Raw genomic sequence first — 14,856 nt, 5'->3', positions numbered from 1 at the left:
CGTGTCCCTGTCTGGGTTCGTTCTGAATTGAGCCACCTCGCCTATCTGGACCATCCAGGAACTATGTTTCAGATTAACCTCAGTATGTACATGTTGTCGAATATATTGTACACACATACTTTACAATCTGAAGTGGACACAACGATTAGTAGGGTTGAATTATTGGTTTGCAAGCACTGAGATTTTTTTTAATCTCAGTGTTTCACTACATCTGAACGGTGGAGTCACTGGCTCTTTAAGTGTAGAATCGTGTGTGTGTGTGTGTGTGTGTGTGTGTGTGTGTGTGTGTGTGTGTGTGTGTGTGTGTGTGTGTGTGTGTGTGTGTGTGTGTGTGTGTGTGTGCGTGTGCGTGTGCGTGTGTTTGTTGGACTAATGGTTTTGAACTTTCTTGACTTGCTTTTTTCTTTTTTGATTTCCTGAGAGATTGCGTAGGCAGGCCGGGCCCGGGAGAGTAGGAGGTGGTTTAATTATGGTTTATTATGGTTTTATTATGGTTTCCTTATGGTTTTATTATGTTTGTATTGGCTGCGTGAGTGGGGGCGTGTCCGGATCAGCTGACTCACGTCACATGATCCTCGCTTCCTCCGGTTCTGGAGCGGCTGACACACTGCAGGGCAAGTATCACCACGACATAACTTTAACTACTTCATCCACTACAAGTACATAATAAGACCACCAACCACCGTGCAGCGGTTCAACGTGCGTTCGTCAGGGTTCTGCTGTAGTCTGACAGGAGTTCTTCGGTTGCTGGTCCAAAACCTCAGAAGGCTGCTCTTGTATTGCTCTACTTATTAATCCAGTCCGATCAAGACGTCAGACAGCGGGTCAAAGTCACCCAGCTGCGCCCCGCGGAGATAAGAGATGCACTTCGGATATGAATAGTGTTTGAGACGACCCGAGGCTGTCGTTTGAAGTGCTATTCCGCTGTGTTCTGTAAGTCCGAAGGAGAAGATGCCTTCTAACGGGAGCGTGTCCGACGCCCCGATCACCCAGTTCATCAATTGCCGAATACTCAAAGAGCACACGCTGCAAAGGTAGGAGAAAGTCGGTCTGAAGGTACGGTACGCTTGCTGAAGTTTGTAAAGTTAGCATGGCGAGTAGCTTCAAGGGTTGGGATCCACTGCCGTTATAAACTGTGTTGGGATCAACTGCCGTTATAAACTGTGTTGGGATCAACAGCCGTTATAAAGAGTGTCGGGATCCAATGCCGTTATAAACAGTGTTGGGATCCATTGCCGTTATAAACAGTGTTGGGATCCACTGCCTCTGTAAACCTCTGTGGCCTCTGTAAACTGTGTTGGGATCCACCGCCGTTATAAACTGTTGGGATCCACTGCCGTTATGAACAGTGTCGGGAAGTCTGTACTAATTGTAGTTTTGGATATGTTTAGTTCGAGGTTGTGTTCTGTGCATCAGTTAACCAGGGCCCCCATCAGGTTACCCAGGTGGTCTCCCCCTGTAGAGCGACCTCATTGGCTGCTCCTGTAGAGCGACCTCATTGGCTGCTCCTGTAGAGCGACCTCATTGGCTGCACCTGTGGAGCGACCTCATTGGCTGCACCTGTGGAGCGATCTCATTGGCTGCACCTGTAGAGCGACCTCATTGGCTGCCCTTATGGAGCGACCTCATTGGCTGCCCTTATGGAGCGACCTCATTGGCTGCCCTTATGGAGCGACCTCATTGGCTGCCCCTGTCTCCAGGGAGGACCTGTGGGTTCGGGACGGCCGCATCCTGGACCCGGAGAAGCTGTTCTTTGACGAGCAGGGCTACGCCGACCGCCAGCTGGACTGCGGGGGCGCCATCCTGGCCCCCGGCTTCATCGATGTGCAGCTCAACGGTAGGACCCGGAGCGCCACAACCTACCCTGGATCTCCTCTCTGAAGGATCCAAGGCGACTTACGGTTAATACACACATTGACGACGGCAGAGTCGACCATGTAAGGCGGCAGCCAGCTCGTCAGGAGCAGTTAGGGGTGAAGTGTCTTGCTCAGGGACACATCAACACTCAGCTAGGAGGAGCTGGGGATCGAACAAGACAACTGCTCTACCTCCTGAGCTAAGCCCGACCCCTATTTGATTTGATGAAGGCATTTACCTGTGCAAGCACGTTTGATAACCCTGATATCAACCTCAACTCCATCAGAGCAGCGTGGACTCGCCTGTGATGAGCAGACATTCAAATAGAAGTGTGTTTGACCTGTTTTCTGATTAGGTGTATGAATATTCAATAAAATGGAAAGAGTAAAAATGTACAGATTTGTGTTTAGTCTAAAGACCCCGCTCTTGGGGGATCGCCTAGCCTTCCTCCACCCGTCAGCGGGTGGTGGGGGTGGAGGAGGAGGTCAGGTGATGAGGTGGTGGAGGAGGTCAGGTGATGAGGTGGTGGAGGAGGTCAGGTGATGAGGTGGTGGAGGAGGTCAGGTGATGAGGTGGTGGAGGAGGTCAGGTGATGAGGTGGTGGTGGAGGAGGTCAGGTGATGAGGTGGAGGAGGAGGAGGTCAGGTGATGAGGTGGAGGAGGAGGTCAGGTGATGAGGTGGTGGAGGAGGTCGGGTGATGAGGTGGTGGTGGAGGTCAGGTGATGAGGTGGTGGAGGAGGAGGTCAGGTGATGAGGTGGTGGAGGAGGTCAGGTGATGAGGTGGTGGTGGAGGTCAGGTGATGAGGTGGTGGAGGAGGAGGTCAGGTGATGAGGTGGTGGAGGAGGAGGTCAGGTGATGAGGTGGTGGAGGAGGTCAGGTGATGAGGTGGTGGAGGAGGAGGTCAGGTGATGAGGTGGTGGAGGAGGAGGTCGGGTGATGAGGTGGTGGAGGAGGTCAGGTGATGAGGTGGTGGAGGAGGAGGTCAGGTGATGAGGTGGTGGAGGAGGTCAGGTGATGAGGTGGAGGAGGAGGTCAGGTGATGAGGTGGTGGAGGAGGAGGTCAGGTGATGAGGTGGTGGAGGAGGTCAGGTGATGAGGTGGTGGTGGAGGTCAGGTGATGAGGTGGTGGAGGAGGAGGTCAGGTGATGAGGTGGTGGAGGAGGTCAGGTGATGAGGTGGTGGTGGAGGTCAGGTGATGAGGTGGTGGAGGAGGAGGTCAGGTGATGAGGTGGTGGAGGAGGTCAGGTGATGAGGTGGTGGAGGAGGAGGTCAGGTGATGAGGTGGTGGAGGAGGTCAGGTGATGAGGTGGTGGAGGAGGTCAGGTGATGAGGTGGTGGAGGAGGAGGTCAGGTGATGAGGTGGTGGAGGAGGAGGTCAGGTGATGAGGTGGTGGAGGAGGTCAGGTGATGAGGTGGTGGAGGAGGTCAGGTGATGAGGTGGTGGAGGAGGAGGTCAGGTGATGAGGTGGTGGAGGAGGAGGTCAGGTGATGAGGTGGTGGAGGAGGTCAGGTGATGAGGTGGTGGAGGAGGTCAGGTGATGAGGTGGTGGAGGAGGAGGTCAGGTGATGAGGTGGTGGAGGAGGTCAGGTGATGAGGTGGTGGAGGAGGAGGTCAGGTGATGAGGTGGTGGAGGAGGAGGTCAGGTGATGAGGTGGTGGAGGAGGTCAGGTGATGAGGTGGTGGTGGAGGTCAGGTGATGAGGTGGTGGAGGTGGAGGTCAGGTGATGAGGTGGTGGAGGAGGTCAGGTGATGAGGTGGTGGAGGAGGAGGTCAGGTGATGAGGTGGTGGAGGAGGAGGTCAGGTGATGAGGTGGTGGAGGAGGTCAGGTGATGAGGTGGTGGAGGTGGAGGTCAGGTGATGAGGTGGTGGAGGTGGAGGTCAGGTGATGAGGTGGTGGAGGAGGTCAGGTGATGTGGAGGTGGAGGTCAGGTGATGAGGTGCTGGTGTTTCAGGGGGCTACGGCGTCGACTTCTCCACGCCGTCGGAGGACCCCGGCGCCGGTGTGGCCTTCGTGGCCAAGAAGATCCTGGAGCACGGAGTCACGTCCTTCTGCCCGACGCTAGTTACGTCGCCCCCTAGCGTCTACCACAAGGTACTGCAACGGTTCTCATTCTTTACCGGTTGGAGTAGAGAGTCTAGAGACTAGCCTGTAGTTCCTCTGACGACCTCTAGGGGGTGCACTAGAGACTAGCATGTAGTTCCTCTAGCGGCCTCTAGGGGGTTCACTGTGTGGATGCAATAGCTGATTAAAGGTGACATATAATACCACCAGCCAGGTGTGAGTGTGATTAGCCCCACCTGGTGGTATAATATGTCACCTTTAAGGACTTGTGATCAATTATAATCCGTTTGGTGTTTCAGGTCCTCCCTGAGGTCAAAGTTCAGAGTGGAGGGGTGCATGGTGCCGGCGTTCTGGGTAACATGATCAAATATACAACTTTATAGTTTGTTTTATCATAATGATATAGCTGGATTATTATTGATTATAGATTGATGTGTCTTCTGATTGTCTCGTGGTCCCCAGGGGTCCACCTGGAGGGGCCGTTCATCAGCCTGGAGAAGAAGGGCGCCCACCCCGAGCAGTTCCTTCGGACCTTCGGGGGGTCTGGGGGGGTGAACCCCCTGCTGGAGGTCTACGGTGGCCTGGACAACGTTTCCATGGTGACGCTGGCGCCAGAGCTGGCCGGCAGCCAATCAGTGGTGGAGGAGCTGAGTCAGAGAGGCGTCACTGTGTCCCTAGGTGGGTCAGGGGCGGGGTCAACCGGAACAAGGGTCAGGGGTCAACCTGACCGGGGGTCAGGGGCGCACAGCCTAGAATAAAACACTAGTTCCCTCTCTTTAAAATACTTCATTTAGTCTCTAGTGGTCTGCGCTAGGCTAGGCGTTAGCCTCTCTTTTGGGTTATTACGAAGCAAGCGATGGGTTTCTTATATTTACACATGACAGGAAGTGAGTGAGGAGTACTTCCTGTCTGCAGGGCACTCGGTGGCTAACCTGTCTCAGGCGGAGGAGGCGGTTCAGCAGGGAGCGTCCTTCATCACACACCTCTTCAACGCCATGCTACCAGTGAGTCCACAAGTACAGCTCAACCCTACAAGTGCAGCTCACCCCCACAAGTACAACTCACCCCTACAAGTAGAACTCATCCCTACATCTATAACTCACCCCTACAAGTAGAAGTACAACTCACCTCTACAAGTAGAGGTACAACTCACCCATACAAGTACAGCTCTGCGTGCGTGCGTGCGTGTGTGCGTGCGTGCGTGCGTGTGTAGCCGTTATCCGATAGCCTGGTAATGTGTATAGGCCTACGTACGGTAGGAATATTCATACTGGTTTAAATAATAAATGTTATAGTATTTCCCATCTTTGCTGAGCAAGAGTTTTGTTCGAAAGTTCAAGGGATATTTAGATAGAAAAAAATGTGTGATTAATCGCGAGTTAACTATGGCATTAATGCGATTAATCGCAATTAAATATTTGAATCGCTTGACAGCACTAGTTGATAAATTTTACGTTTTGTGGCGTTACAGTGGGTTGATAGGTTGTGTAATGTCGTCGTGTTGTGTTAATCCGTTGTGTAGTTCCACCACCGGGACCCGGGCATCGTGGGGTTATTGACGAGCAACCGGATCCCCGCCGGCCGCTCGGTGTTCTACGGGATGATCGCCGACGGGATCCACACCAACCCGGCGGCGCTGCGCATCGCCCACCGGGCGCACCCCGCAGGTGGGCTACCGGACCCCCCCCCCCGGGCAGGGGGGTTAGGGGGTGACCCTGCAGGGAGGGTTAGGGGGTCACCCTGCAGGGAGGGTTAGGGGGTCACCCTACAGGGAGGGTTAGGGGGTCACCCTACAGGGAGGGTTAGGGGGTCACCCTGCAGGGGGGTTAGGGGGTCACCCTGGGCCTGCGACCCCAGGGTAACCCCCGGGTGGGCCGGGACCCAGGGCAGGGCTGGTAGTGACGACGGTGACTAGCTGGGCAGGGTGTTGATCAGCTGATGAATTAGGATGTTGACTAGTTGGTTGGTGTGAGGCAGGGTCAATTGAGGTAAGGGTGTTCCCATCTGGTTAGTTAGGATGGTGACTAGCTTGTTAGGGTGTTGACTAGTTTGGATGTTAGTTAGGGTTAGTTAACGTTAGGGTGTTATCACTTTCGTCTTGGTCCAGTTCCGATAAACCTTCTGGTTAGATTAGTTAGTTAGGGTAGTTAAGGTTAGTTGGGGTTGTTAGTGTTGGTTGTAACTGCGGTCCTGCTGCAGGTCTGGTCCTGGTGACCGATGCCATCATGGCCATGGGCCTCCCCCCCGGGCGCCACACCCTGGGCCAGCAGGTCATCGAGATCCAGGGGCTCCACGCCTACGTAGCAGGTAACACCTTAACCAGCTCACCTGTCCCTAACCAGCTCACCTGTCCTTAACCTAGTTCACCTGTCCCTAACCTAGCTCACCGTTCACCCTTAACCTAGTTCACCTGTCCCTAACCTAGTTCACCTTTCAACCTTAACCTAGTTCACCTGTCCCTAACCTAGTTCACCTGGACTTTTTACTGTACTATTGTAGTATAATGCAGTGTACTATGTAGTATTCTAGTTTATATTTAGTCATAGCTATAGTTTTCTAAGCGTAGAATGTAGTTATACTGTTTCTAGTTGATAGTCGTATTCTAAACGTGTTTTGGGGTCTAGGAACCACGACTCTGAGCGGCAGCATCGCCACCATGGACATGTGTGTCCGCCACTTCCAACAAGCCTCAGGTCAGTGCTGTTTGGTTTTCCAGGCTGCAGTGTACTGAGTGCTCCAGGTCGCAGTGTACTTAGTGTTCCAGGTCGCAGTGTACTGAGTGCTCCAGGTCGCAGTGTACTGAGTGCTCCAGGTCGCAGTGTACTGAGTGCTCCAGGTCGCAGTGTACTGAGTGCTCCAGGTCGCAGTGTACTTAGTGTTCCAGGTCGCAGTGTACTGAGTGTGACTGTGTTCCAGGTTGCAGTGTACTGAGTGTGACTGTGTTCCAGGTTGCAGTGTACTGAGTGTGACTGTGTTCCAGGTTGCAGTGTACTGAGTGTGGCAGTGTTCCAGGTTGCAGTGTACTGAGTGTGACAGTGTTCCAGGTTGCAGTGTACTGAGTGTGGCAGTGTTCCAGGTTGCAGTGTACTGAGTGTGACAGTGTTCCAGGTTGCAGTGTACTGAGTGTGGCAGTGTTCCAGGTTGCAGTGTACTGAGTGTGACAGTGTTCCAGGTTGCAGTGTACTGAGTGTGGCAGTGTTCCAGGTTGCAGTGTACTGAGTGTGGCAGTGTTCCAGGTTGCAGTGTACTGAGTGTGACAGTGTTCCAGGTTGCAGTGTACTGAGTGTGACAGTGTTCCAGGTTGCAGTGTACTGAGTGTGGCAGTGTTCCAGGTTGCAGTGTACTGAGTGTGACAGTGTTCCAGGTTGCAGTGTACTGAGTGTGGCAGTGTTCCAGGTTGCAGTGTACTGAGTGTGACAGTGTTCCAGGTTGCAGCGTTCCTGAGGCTCTGGAAGCAGCTTCCCTCCATCCCGCTCAGCTCCTTGGGATCAGCCACCAGAAAGGAAGCCTGGAGTACGGCTGTGATGCGGGTAAAATAGAATATAGACATCAAATCATATAATATACTGACATATCATAATCAGAACCTCACACATCCTGCAGGCGGGCTGCAGTCAGGTCAATGCTGAATCACCATCAGAACCCCAATGATGTTGGTTTCACTCTTTAAAGAGGACTTGTAGCAACTGACCCACATACTGATGTCATGGTGACATGACGGAGCCGATGTCACGGTAACGGAGATGATGTCATGGTAACGGAGGTGATGTCATGGTGACATAACGGAGCTGATGTCATGGTAACGGAGGTGATGTCATGGGGACATAACGGAGCTGATGTCATGGTAACGGAGGTGATGTCATTGTCACGGTGGTGATGTCATGGTAACGGAGGTGATGTCATTGTCACGGTGGTGATGTCATGGTAACGGAGGTGATGTCATGGTAACGGAGGTGATGAAATGGTAACGGAGGTGAGGTCATGGTAACGGAGGTGATGTCATGGGTCCAGACCTGGTGCTGATGGATGACCAGATGGTCCTGGAGGCCACCTATATCTCGGGGGTGGAGGTGTGGAGGAAGTGACATCAGCCATGGAAGACCTCAACATGCAGGTACTAGAGATGGTTAGTTTAGTTACCAGGATAGAGATGGTTTAATGTAGTTAACCAGGTTAGAGATGGTTAGTTTAGTTACCAGGTTAGAGTTGGCTTAATGTAGTTAACCAGGTTAGAGATGGTTAGTTTAGTTACCAGGTTAGAGATGGTAAAAGTAAGTTACAAGGTAAGAGATGGTCAGGTCTAGCTACTAAGTCAGAGGGAGTAAGGGGAAGTACTGGTTGCTGGGTTGCCTAGTTTTAGCGTTAGTGGCTAGGTTACGTAGCGTTAGTTGCTAGGTAACGTAGGGTTCAGGTTGGTTGCTAGGTAACGTAGGATTCAGGTTAGTTGCTATGTAATGTAGGGTCCAGGTTAGTTGCTAGGTTACGTTGGGTTAGTGGTGGCCAACGGTGTCTTCTCCTCCAGTCCACCAGAGGGCGCCAGTGTCCCGGTGACGACCCTTCCTGTGATGAGGGGGAGGGTGCAGCCCCCCAGGTGACGACAGAGAGACCGCTACAGGACGTGATGCAGACCGCTGGTGCCTTCAGGATGCAGTCATAGTGGTGGTGATGAGGGTGAACATGTACTCTTTATATACATTACAGATGACAGTTTTGTCTGAGATATTATATGGCTTCCGATTTCATGTCACATTCAACACAACGAGAGAAAACTACTTTTGTAATTTGAAATAAATATTTACACAATGCCCGAGACTTAATGTATCAGTGGTGTTTTTATGAATTATTGTTAGGGTTAGGTCATGTTGGGGTTAAGTCATGTTTGTTTGGGTTAGGTCATGCTTGGGTTAAGTCTTCCTGGGGTTCAGTCTTAGTTCTGGGATTTCTTCCTTCCCAGTGAGCAGGAAAGCCAAATGTGGAAGGATGGATTTAATTGATTTGAACCCTTCACAGACATAGTACCCGTGTATCATCACATTACAACATCAGCCGTACTTCTGCTAGAACCATGAACCCTGAATCACCAGTATGAGTCAGTGCCTCCTGGGAGATGAACCCAGCTGCACTCACTGAGTCTCCTCACAGTTCAGGAGCATGGAACAGTTGGTTCATTAGATCATTTGGTCACAAGAGGTTTGTCTTTATTGGTCCAGAAAAGCAGCAGAACCACAGACGGGATGGTTCTGCTCTGGTGGTATGTCTTTAAGGTTCCAGTCGGTGTGTTGTCTTTGGTCGGTCCCAGAAAACAACTCGTGGGAAGACGTCTTGTTCTCCTGAGCAGCGGGTTCACACTGGTTCTGCAGCGCTGGAAGTCACCCCAGGAACGTGGACATGAAGACACTGGTGTCCAGGTTGAGGGTGGCGTGCCACCAGCGGTCGGGGAAGAACAGAACCTGGGAACGGAGCCAAGCATCACATTTTAAATATCACGATAAACAAGTTCTTAATGACCGACCACCCGGAGGTGAAGGTTGAGGCCCTGGTTCAAAAACTAGACGAGGCTCAGGAAGAAGAGCGGTGGACTCTTATGTGGAACAGTGGACACATTTCACACTGACACTGTTGGCCTGAGATCCAGAGCCTGACCGATACAAGGGAGTAAAAGATTACCCATACCGACATATATCGGCCGATACTCCAAATATATATCTATATCTATACATGTTTATCTATAGATATATATCTATATCAATCTATATCTATACATGTATATCTATATCTATATATCTATATATATCATGGTAACCTGGGGGTCGAGCAGCAGAGGAGGGGGTGATGGTGGGGGTGAGGGGGTGATGGTGGGGGGGGGGGGGGGGGGTCCGCCCTCACCTCTCCGGGGCGGATGGTGCACTCCAGGGGCGCCTCCTCCGGGGGCAGGACGGGGTAGGTCTCCTGCAGCCAGGAGAGGGTGGTCCGGTTGGGGTGGAAGTGGGGCTCCTGGTCCGGGGGGTACAGGAACCAGCGCTGGAGGAACAGAGACACGGTGACCCCCAGAGCTAAAGGGACCCCCACGGTGACCCCCAGACAGCGCCCCCCCCCCCCCCCCCCTCCCAGGTAGCAGGACACTGGATGCTGGTGTGAGGGTCGCCCCGCGTGGAGAGGGTCTGGAGATGCTCACTCTACCCCCCCCTCGAGGTGGGGCATTAGTGACCTTGTGATGAGGCTGTGCCTAAGAGGCTCAACTCTACTTCATAGTCTCCAAAGAGGTATTTATTGTTCAAGGTATTTTCTACAGACATGTCATTGATTTAGCTCGGTACTCGTTAGCTGGGGAGGAGGACCGGCCACTTCCTGGTTGGAAGGAACCATCTCAGAGATCAGGGGTCAGAACCGGACTGACCTTTCTCCCGTAGAGGACCTCTGAGAAGCCAGGCCCGTGCCAGTGGAATGGAACGCCGGAACCAGGTCCTGGAACAGAGAGAGACCGGCTTTAGACCACAACTACACCCTCAGAGAGAGAGACCGTCTAGACCACAACTACACCCTCACAGAGAGACCGGCTCTAGACCATAACTACACCCTCACAGAGAGACCGGCTCTAGACCATAACTACACCCTCAGAGAGAGAGACCGGCTCTAGACCACACCCTCACAGAGAGAGAGACCGGCTCTAGACCTCACCCTCACAGAGAGACCGGCTCTAGACCACAACTACACCCTCAGAGAGAGAGACCGGCTCTAGACCACACCCTCACAGAGAGAGAGACCGGCTCTAGACCTCACCCTCACAGAGAGACCGGCTCTAGACCACAACTACACCCTCAGAGAGAGAGACCGGCTCTAGACCTCACCCTCACAGAGAGACCGGCTCTAGACCACAACTACACCCTCAGAGAGAGAGACCGGCTCTAGACCTCACCCTCACAGAGAGACCGGCTCTAGACCACAACTACACCCTCAGAGAGAGAGACCGGCTCTAGACCACACCCTCACAGAGAGACCGGCTCTAGACCTCACCCTCACAGAGAGACCGGCTCTAGACCACAACTACACCCTCACAGAGAGACCGGAGGTGCGTTCAGAATCGCAAACATAGGCGAACGTTCGAACGATTTTAAACATTTTCCGTTAAACGAACATAAGCAAGCAAACATTTACGAACATAGGCAAACTGTCTGAAGAGGTAGTTCTCCACAAACACTTCGGCTACGTGACATTCGTTGCCATGGCAGTAAACTAAACTATATTGAAATCATTTACTCCTTTCCTACACAGAAAGCAATAGGCTAGATAAAACGTTTCATATAGCCTATCTACACCCTTACTTCAACTGTTGTCTTTTGTATCCTAAAATGCGATTTGAACGTTATATCGCAATAAGTGGGTACAACTTCGGTGACGTAGCCCTCTATTCTTGAATTTTCCGTACTGGTTGTCTGCAGTAGGCTTTCAACGAGGTCGACCACTTGCAAACCCTCTTCTGTAAACTCTTCCATTAACATGGAGGCTGCCGCTAATACCATGGCCTTCGTATCCATTTTTTTCGTTGACAGTTTGTTTAGAACGGTGTTCAAAAATCGTTCAAAATTAATTGTTTAATGTCAACGCGTTCGTTGCGAACGTTCGCCTATGTTCGCTGAACTTGAACGCACCTCGGCTCTAGACTACACCCTCACAGAAAGACCGGCTCTAGACCACAACTACACCCTCACACCCCCACCCTCCCTACTACTACACCCTCCTGTCCCCATTCCTAACTCAAGTCAACAATAGAATCCAAGTGCCCTCTGAACTCTAACGTCCTCCGGGGTCTCTTCCCCTCTAGTGCGGCTCATCGTGGGCCGACCGACCTGCGACCCCGAAGCTGTAGGCGGCCGTGGTCCCGGGGAGCCCGTAGGGGGGGGGCTGGTACTGGTCAAACAGGGGACTCCACTCCGTGAAGTTGTTGTCTCCGAAGAAATACAGAGTGTCTGTAGGAGAACCAGGAAGTCAGGAGAGGAACAGGTACACAAACATCCTGCCTCGGGTTTTACTTTGCGCTTGTACAGTGTGCGTTTAAGTGTGCGTGCGTTTCAGAGTGTTTTAATGTGTGTTGGCGTGTGTTTTAGCATGTGTGTTAGCATGTGTTGGCGTGTGTTGTAGCATGTGTGCTAGCATGTGTTAGCTCACCGCTGCCCAGGGCGTCGGCGGACTGAGGCTTCAGCAGGACGTCAACGTACTCCCGGAACGGCACGTCCACTGCAACAATAGATCCGTCAGTATGAGTATTATAGTAATACTACTGCTACACTCTTGGTAGTACAACTACACTATTGGAAGTACTAGTCTACTCTTAGAACTATAGTGTGTCGTTCAAATGGTTTAGACCAAATGTAGTCTGTGGTATAGTGCAGGGATTCACATCTGGGGGTACAACCTCAAAAAAGCTAGTCCAAAGTACCTTGTCTACTCCGTGATGACCTGTCTCTGTACTGTCTAACCCCTGCCTGCTCCTTAATGACCTGTCTCTCTACAGTCTAACCCCTACCTGCTCCTTAATGACCTGTCTCTGTACTGTCTAACCCCTACCTGCTCCTTAATGACCTGTCTCCACTGTCTAACCCCTACCTGCTCCTTAATGACCTGTCTCTGTACTGTCTAACCCCTACCTGTTCCTTAATGACCTGTCTCTGTACTGTCTAACCCCTACCTGCTCCTTAATGACCTGTCTCTGTACTGTCTAACCCCTACCTGTTCATTAATGACCCGTCTCTGTACTGTCTAACCCCTACCTGCTCCTTAATGACCTGTCTCTGTACTGTCTAACCCCTACCTGTTCCTTAATGATCTGTCTCTGTACTGTCTAACCCCTACCTGCTCCTTAATGACCTGTCTCTGTACTGTCTAACCCCTACCTGTTCCTTAATGACCTGTCTCTACTGTCTAACCCCTACCTGATCCTTAATGACCAGTGTCTGTACTGTCTAACTCCTCCATGTTTCTTAATGACGTGTCTTACTGTATAACCCCTACCCTCTAATGGCCTGTCTCTGTATCTAGTGTAAGCTTTGTGTAGCATCGTTGTAGTAAGTTGGCCTTCATACCTTTCTTGTAAGAGTGTGTGTTGGCCGTACTCAGCCTTATGCTCCGATCTCCAAACGACCCCAGGAGATTGGTCTTGGAACACAATAACCTGAACTTCTACAAAATAAGTTAACAAAATCTGTTATATTCAATAAAACTACCTATTGTACCACTAACGTCAGTAACATTCAATAATACTACCTATAGTACTACTAACATCAATTACATTCAGTAATACGACCGATAGTACAAGTAACATCAGTTAGATTCAATAATACTACCTTGTACTAGTAACATCAGTTACATTCAATAATACAACTTGTAGTTCTAGTTACATCAGTTACATTCAATAATACTACTTGTAGTACCACTAACATCTGTTATATTCAATAATACTAACTATAGTACTAATAACATCATTTATATTCAATAATAATACCTATAAAGCTACTAACATCAGTTACATTTCAATAATACTACCTATAGTACAACTAACATAAATTATATTGATAATACTACCTATAGTACCACTAACATCAGTTATATTCAATAATAATACCTATAGTACCACTAACACCAGTTACATTCAATAATACTATCTATAGTACCGCTAACATCAGTTGTATTCAATAATACTACCTATAGTACTAGTAAGACCACTGACTGGTTCTGGTGATGTTTAGACCCCATTGGGTCTGGTTTTAGTGATGAAGATGATGATGAAGGGCTCACCGTGTTGTCCGTGATCCCGGTGAGGATGACCGGCCGTGTGTAGGCGTAACTGGGAGGACGGAACACAGAGGATCAACACACACACACACACACACACACACACACACACACACACACACACACACACACACACACACACACACACACACACACACACACACACACGGGTCTCACCGCTCGATGAACTGGCGGTGCGTCAGGGAAGCGGCGTCGAGCACGTCGATGGAGCACGGCCCCTCGTCCTGCAGCCCGACCTCTGACCCCGATGCCCTGGGGTTAGGAGGTCAGATCCAGGGGTCACACGTGGTGCGCCACTAGGGCCACATTGTGCGCATTGTTAAATTGTAATTGTTATCAAGTATTTGGACCACTATTAAGACCAGGTGCAGAGGTGAATGTGAGGGTTATAATATAGTACATCTCATGTTTAATTAATCTGAAAACGTCCGGTTTCAGGAAACCATCTGCTTTAACCTCCGTTGATATCGGTCAATCTCTCCGTTATTAGAATGACGTGTATAACCGGACAGCTGTTAGGACGCCGTCATGCGTGTTACATGTGAACTGCAGATGATTGTACTGTCACAGTGTACGGAGTGATGAAGAGTCAGTAACATGATTGTACTGTTACAGTGTACAGAGTGATGAAGAGTCAGTAACATGATTGTACTGTTACAGTGGACAGAGTGATGAAGAGTCAGTAACATGATTGTACTGTTACAGTGGACAGAGTGATGAAGAGTCAGTAACATGATTGTACTGTTACAGTGGACAGAGTGATGAAGAGTCAGTAACACGAATGTACTGTTAGTGTTCAGATAGATGATAGTCAGTAAATTGAATGCACTGTTAGTGTACAGAGTGACGATAGAGTCAGTAACATGACGACGCGCTGTGAGCTCACCAGCCCCCTCCGTCCCGCTCCGGGGTCCCGCCGCAGGGGGGCAGCCACACCGCCGCTAAGAGGAGGAGAGACAGCACCTGCTTATGGTCCATTCCCACCCTCCACACAAGAACCTCACGAAGGAAACTATCACGCTTCAACACATTCTGGGTTCATGGTTCATCTGCGATATGAACCATCCTACGGTGTGCTGAGGTGTTTCCGGTAAACTGTCCAATCAGAAAGGTACACAATGAT

At 50.7% G+C, this 14,856-nt stretch overlaps 2 protein-coding genes across 4 annotated transcripts; one reads left to right on the top strand and one right to left on the bottom strand.

Annotated features, from left to right (window-relative positions):
• The first annotated feature begins 565 nt into the window (after positions 1–565).
• amdhd2 (amidohydrolase domain containing 2) lies at positions 566–8,735 on the top strand. 2 transcript variants are annotated; one of them, XM_030340963.1, is made up of 12 exons: positions 566–1,034; positions 1,701–1,837; positions 3,814–3,953; positions 4,223–4,277; positions 4,386–4,601; positions 4,839–4,927; positions 5,446–5,590; positions 6,123–6,230; positions 6,548–6,616; positions 7,352–7,453; positions 7,935–8,049; positions 8,446–8,735. In XM_030340963.1, the coding sequence occupies exons 1-11, from the start codon at positions 952–954 to the stop codon at positions 8,006–8,008; spliced, it is 1,218 nt and encodes a 405-aa protein (XP_030196823.1). In that variant the 5' UTR covers positions 566–951; the 3' UTR covers positions 8,009–8,049; positions 8,446–8,735. The 2 variants fall into 2 exon arrangements, with proteins under 2 accessions (XP_030196823.1, XP_030196815.1); XM_030340955.1 differs by having other exon boundaries at positions 567–1,034; positions 7,935–8,037.
• A 1-nt stretch (position 8,736) lies between these two features.
• On the bottom strand, positions 8,737–14,834 carry jmjd8 (jumonji domain containing 8). Of its 2 annotated transcripts, none has more exons than XM_030341005.1 (9): positions 14,620–14,834; positions 13,890–13,985; positions 13,716–13,764; positions 13,004–13,100; positions 12,090–12,158; positions 11,771–11,890; positions 10,321–10,388; positions 9,727–9,944; positions 8,737–9,373 (listed from the first exon to the last, which is right to left on the bottom strand). In XM_030341005.1, the coding sequence occupies exons 1-9, from the start codon at positions 14,709–14,711 to the stop codon at positions 9,097–9,099; spliced, it is 1,086 nt and encodes a 361-aa protein (XP_030196865.1). In that variant the 5' UTR covers positions 14,712–14,834; the 3' UTR covers positions 8,737–9,096. The 2 variants fall into 2 exon arrangements, with proteins under 2 accessions (XP_030196865.1, XP_030196874.1); XM_030341014.1 differs by having other exon boundaries at positions 9,810–9,944.
• Positions 14,835–14,856: the final 22 nt, after the last annotated feature.

The sequence above is a fragment of the Gadus morhua genome, chromosome 2 (assembly GCF_902167405.1).
Source record: "Gadus morhua chromosome 2, gadMor3.0, whole genome shotgun sequence".
Lineage (NCBI taxonomy): Eukaryota > Metazoa > Chordata > Actinopteri > Gadiformes > Gadidae > Gadus > Gadus morhua.
The sequence above is the reverse complement of the archived record's forward strand: the minus strand, read 5'-3'. Positions and strand labels throughout refer to the sequence as shown.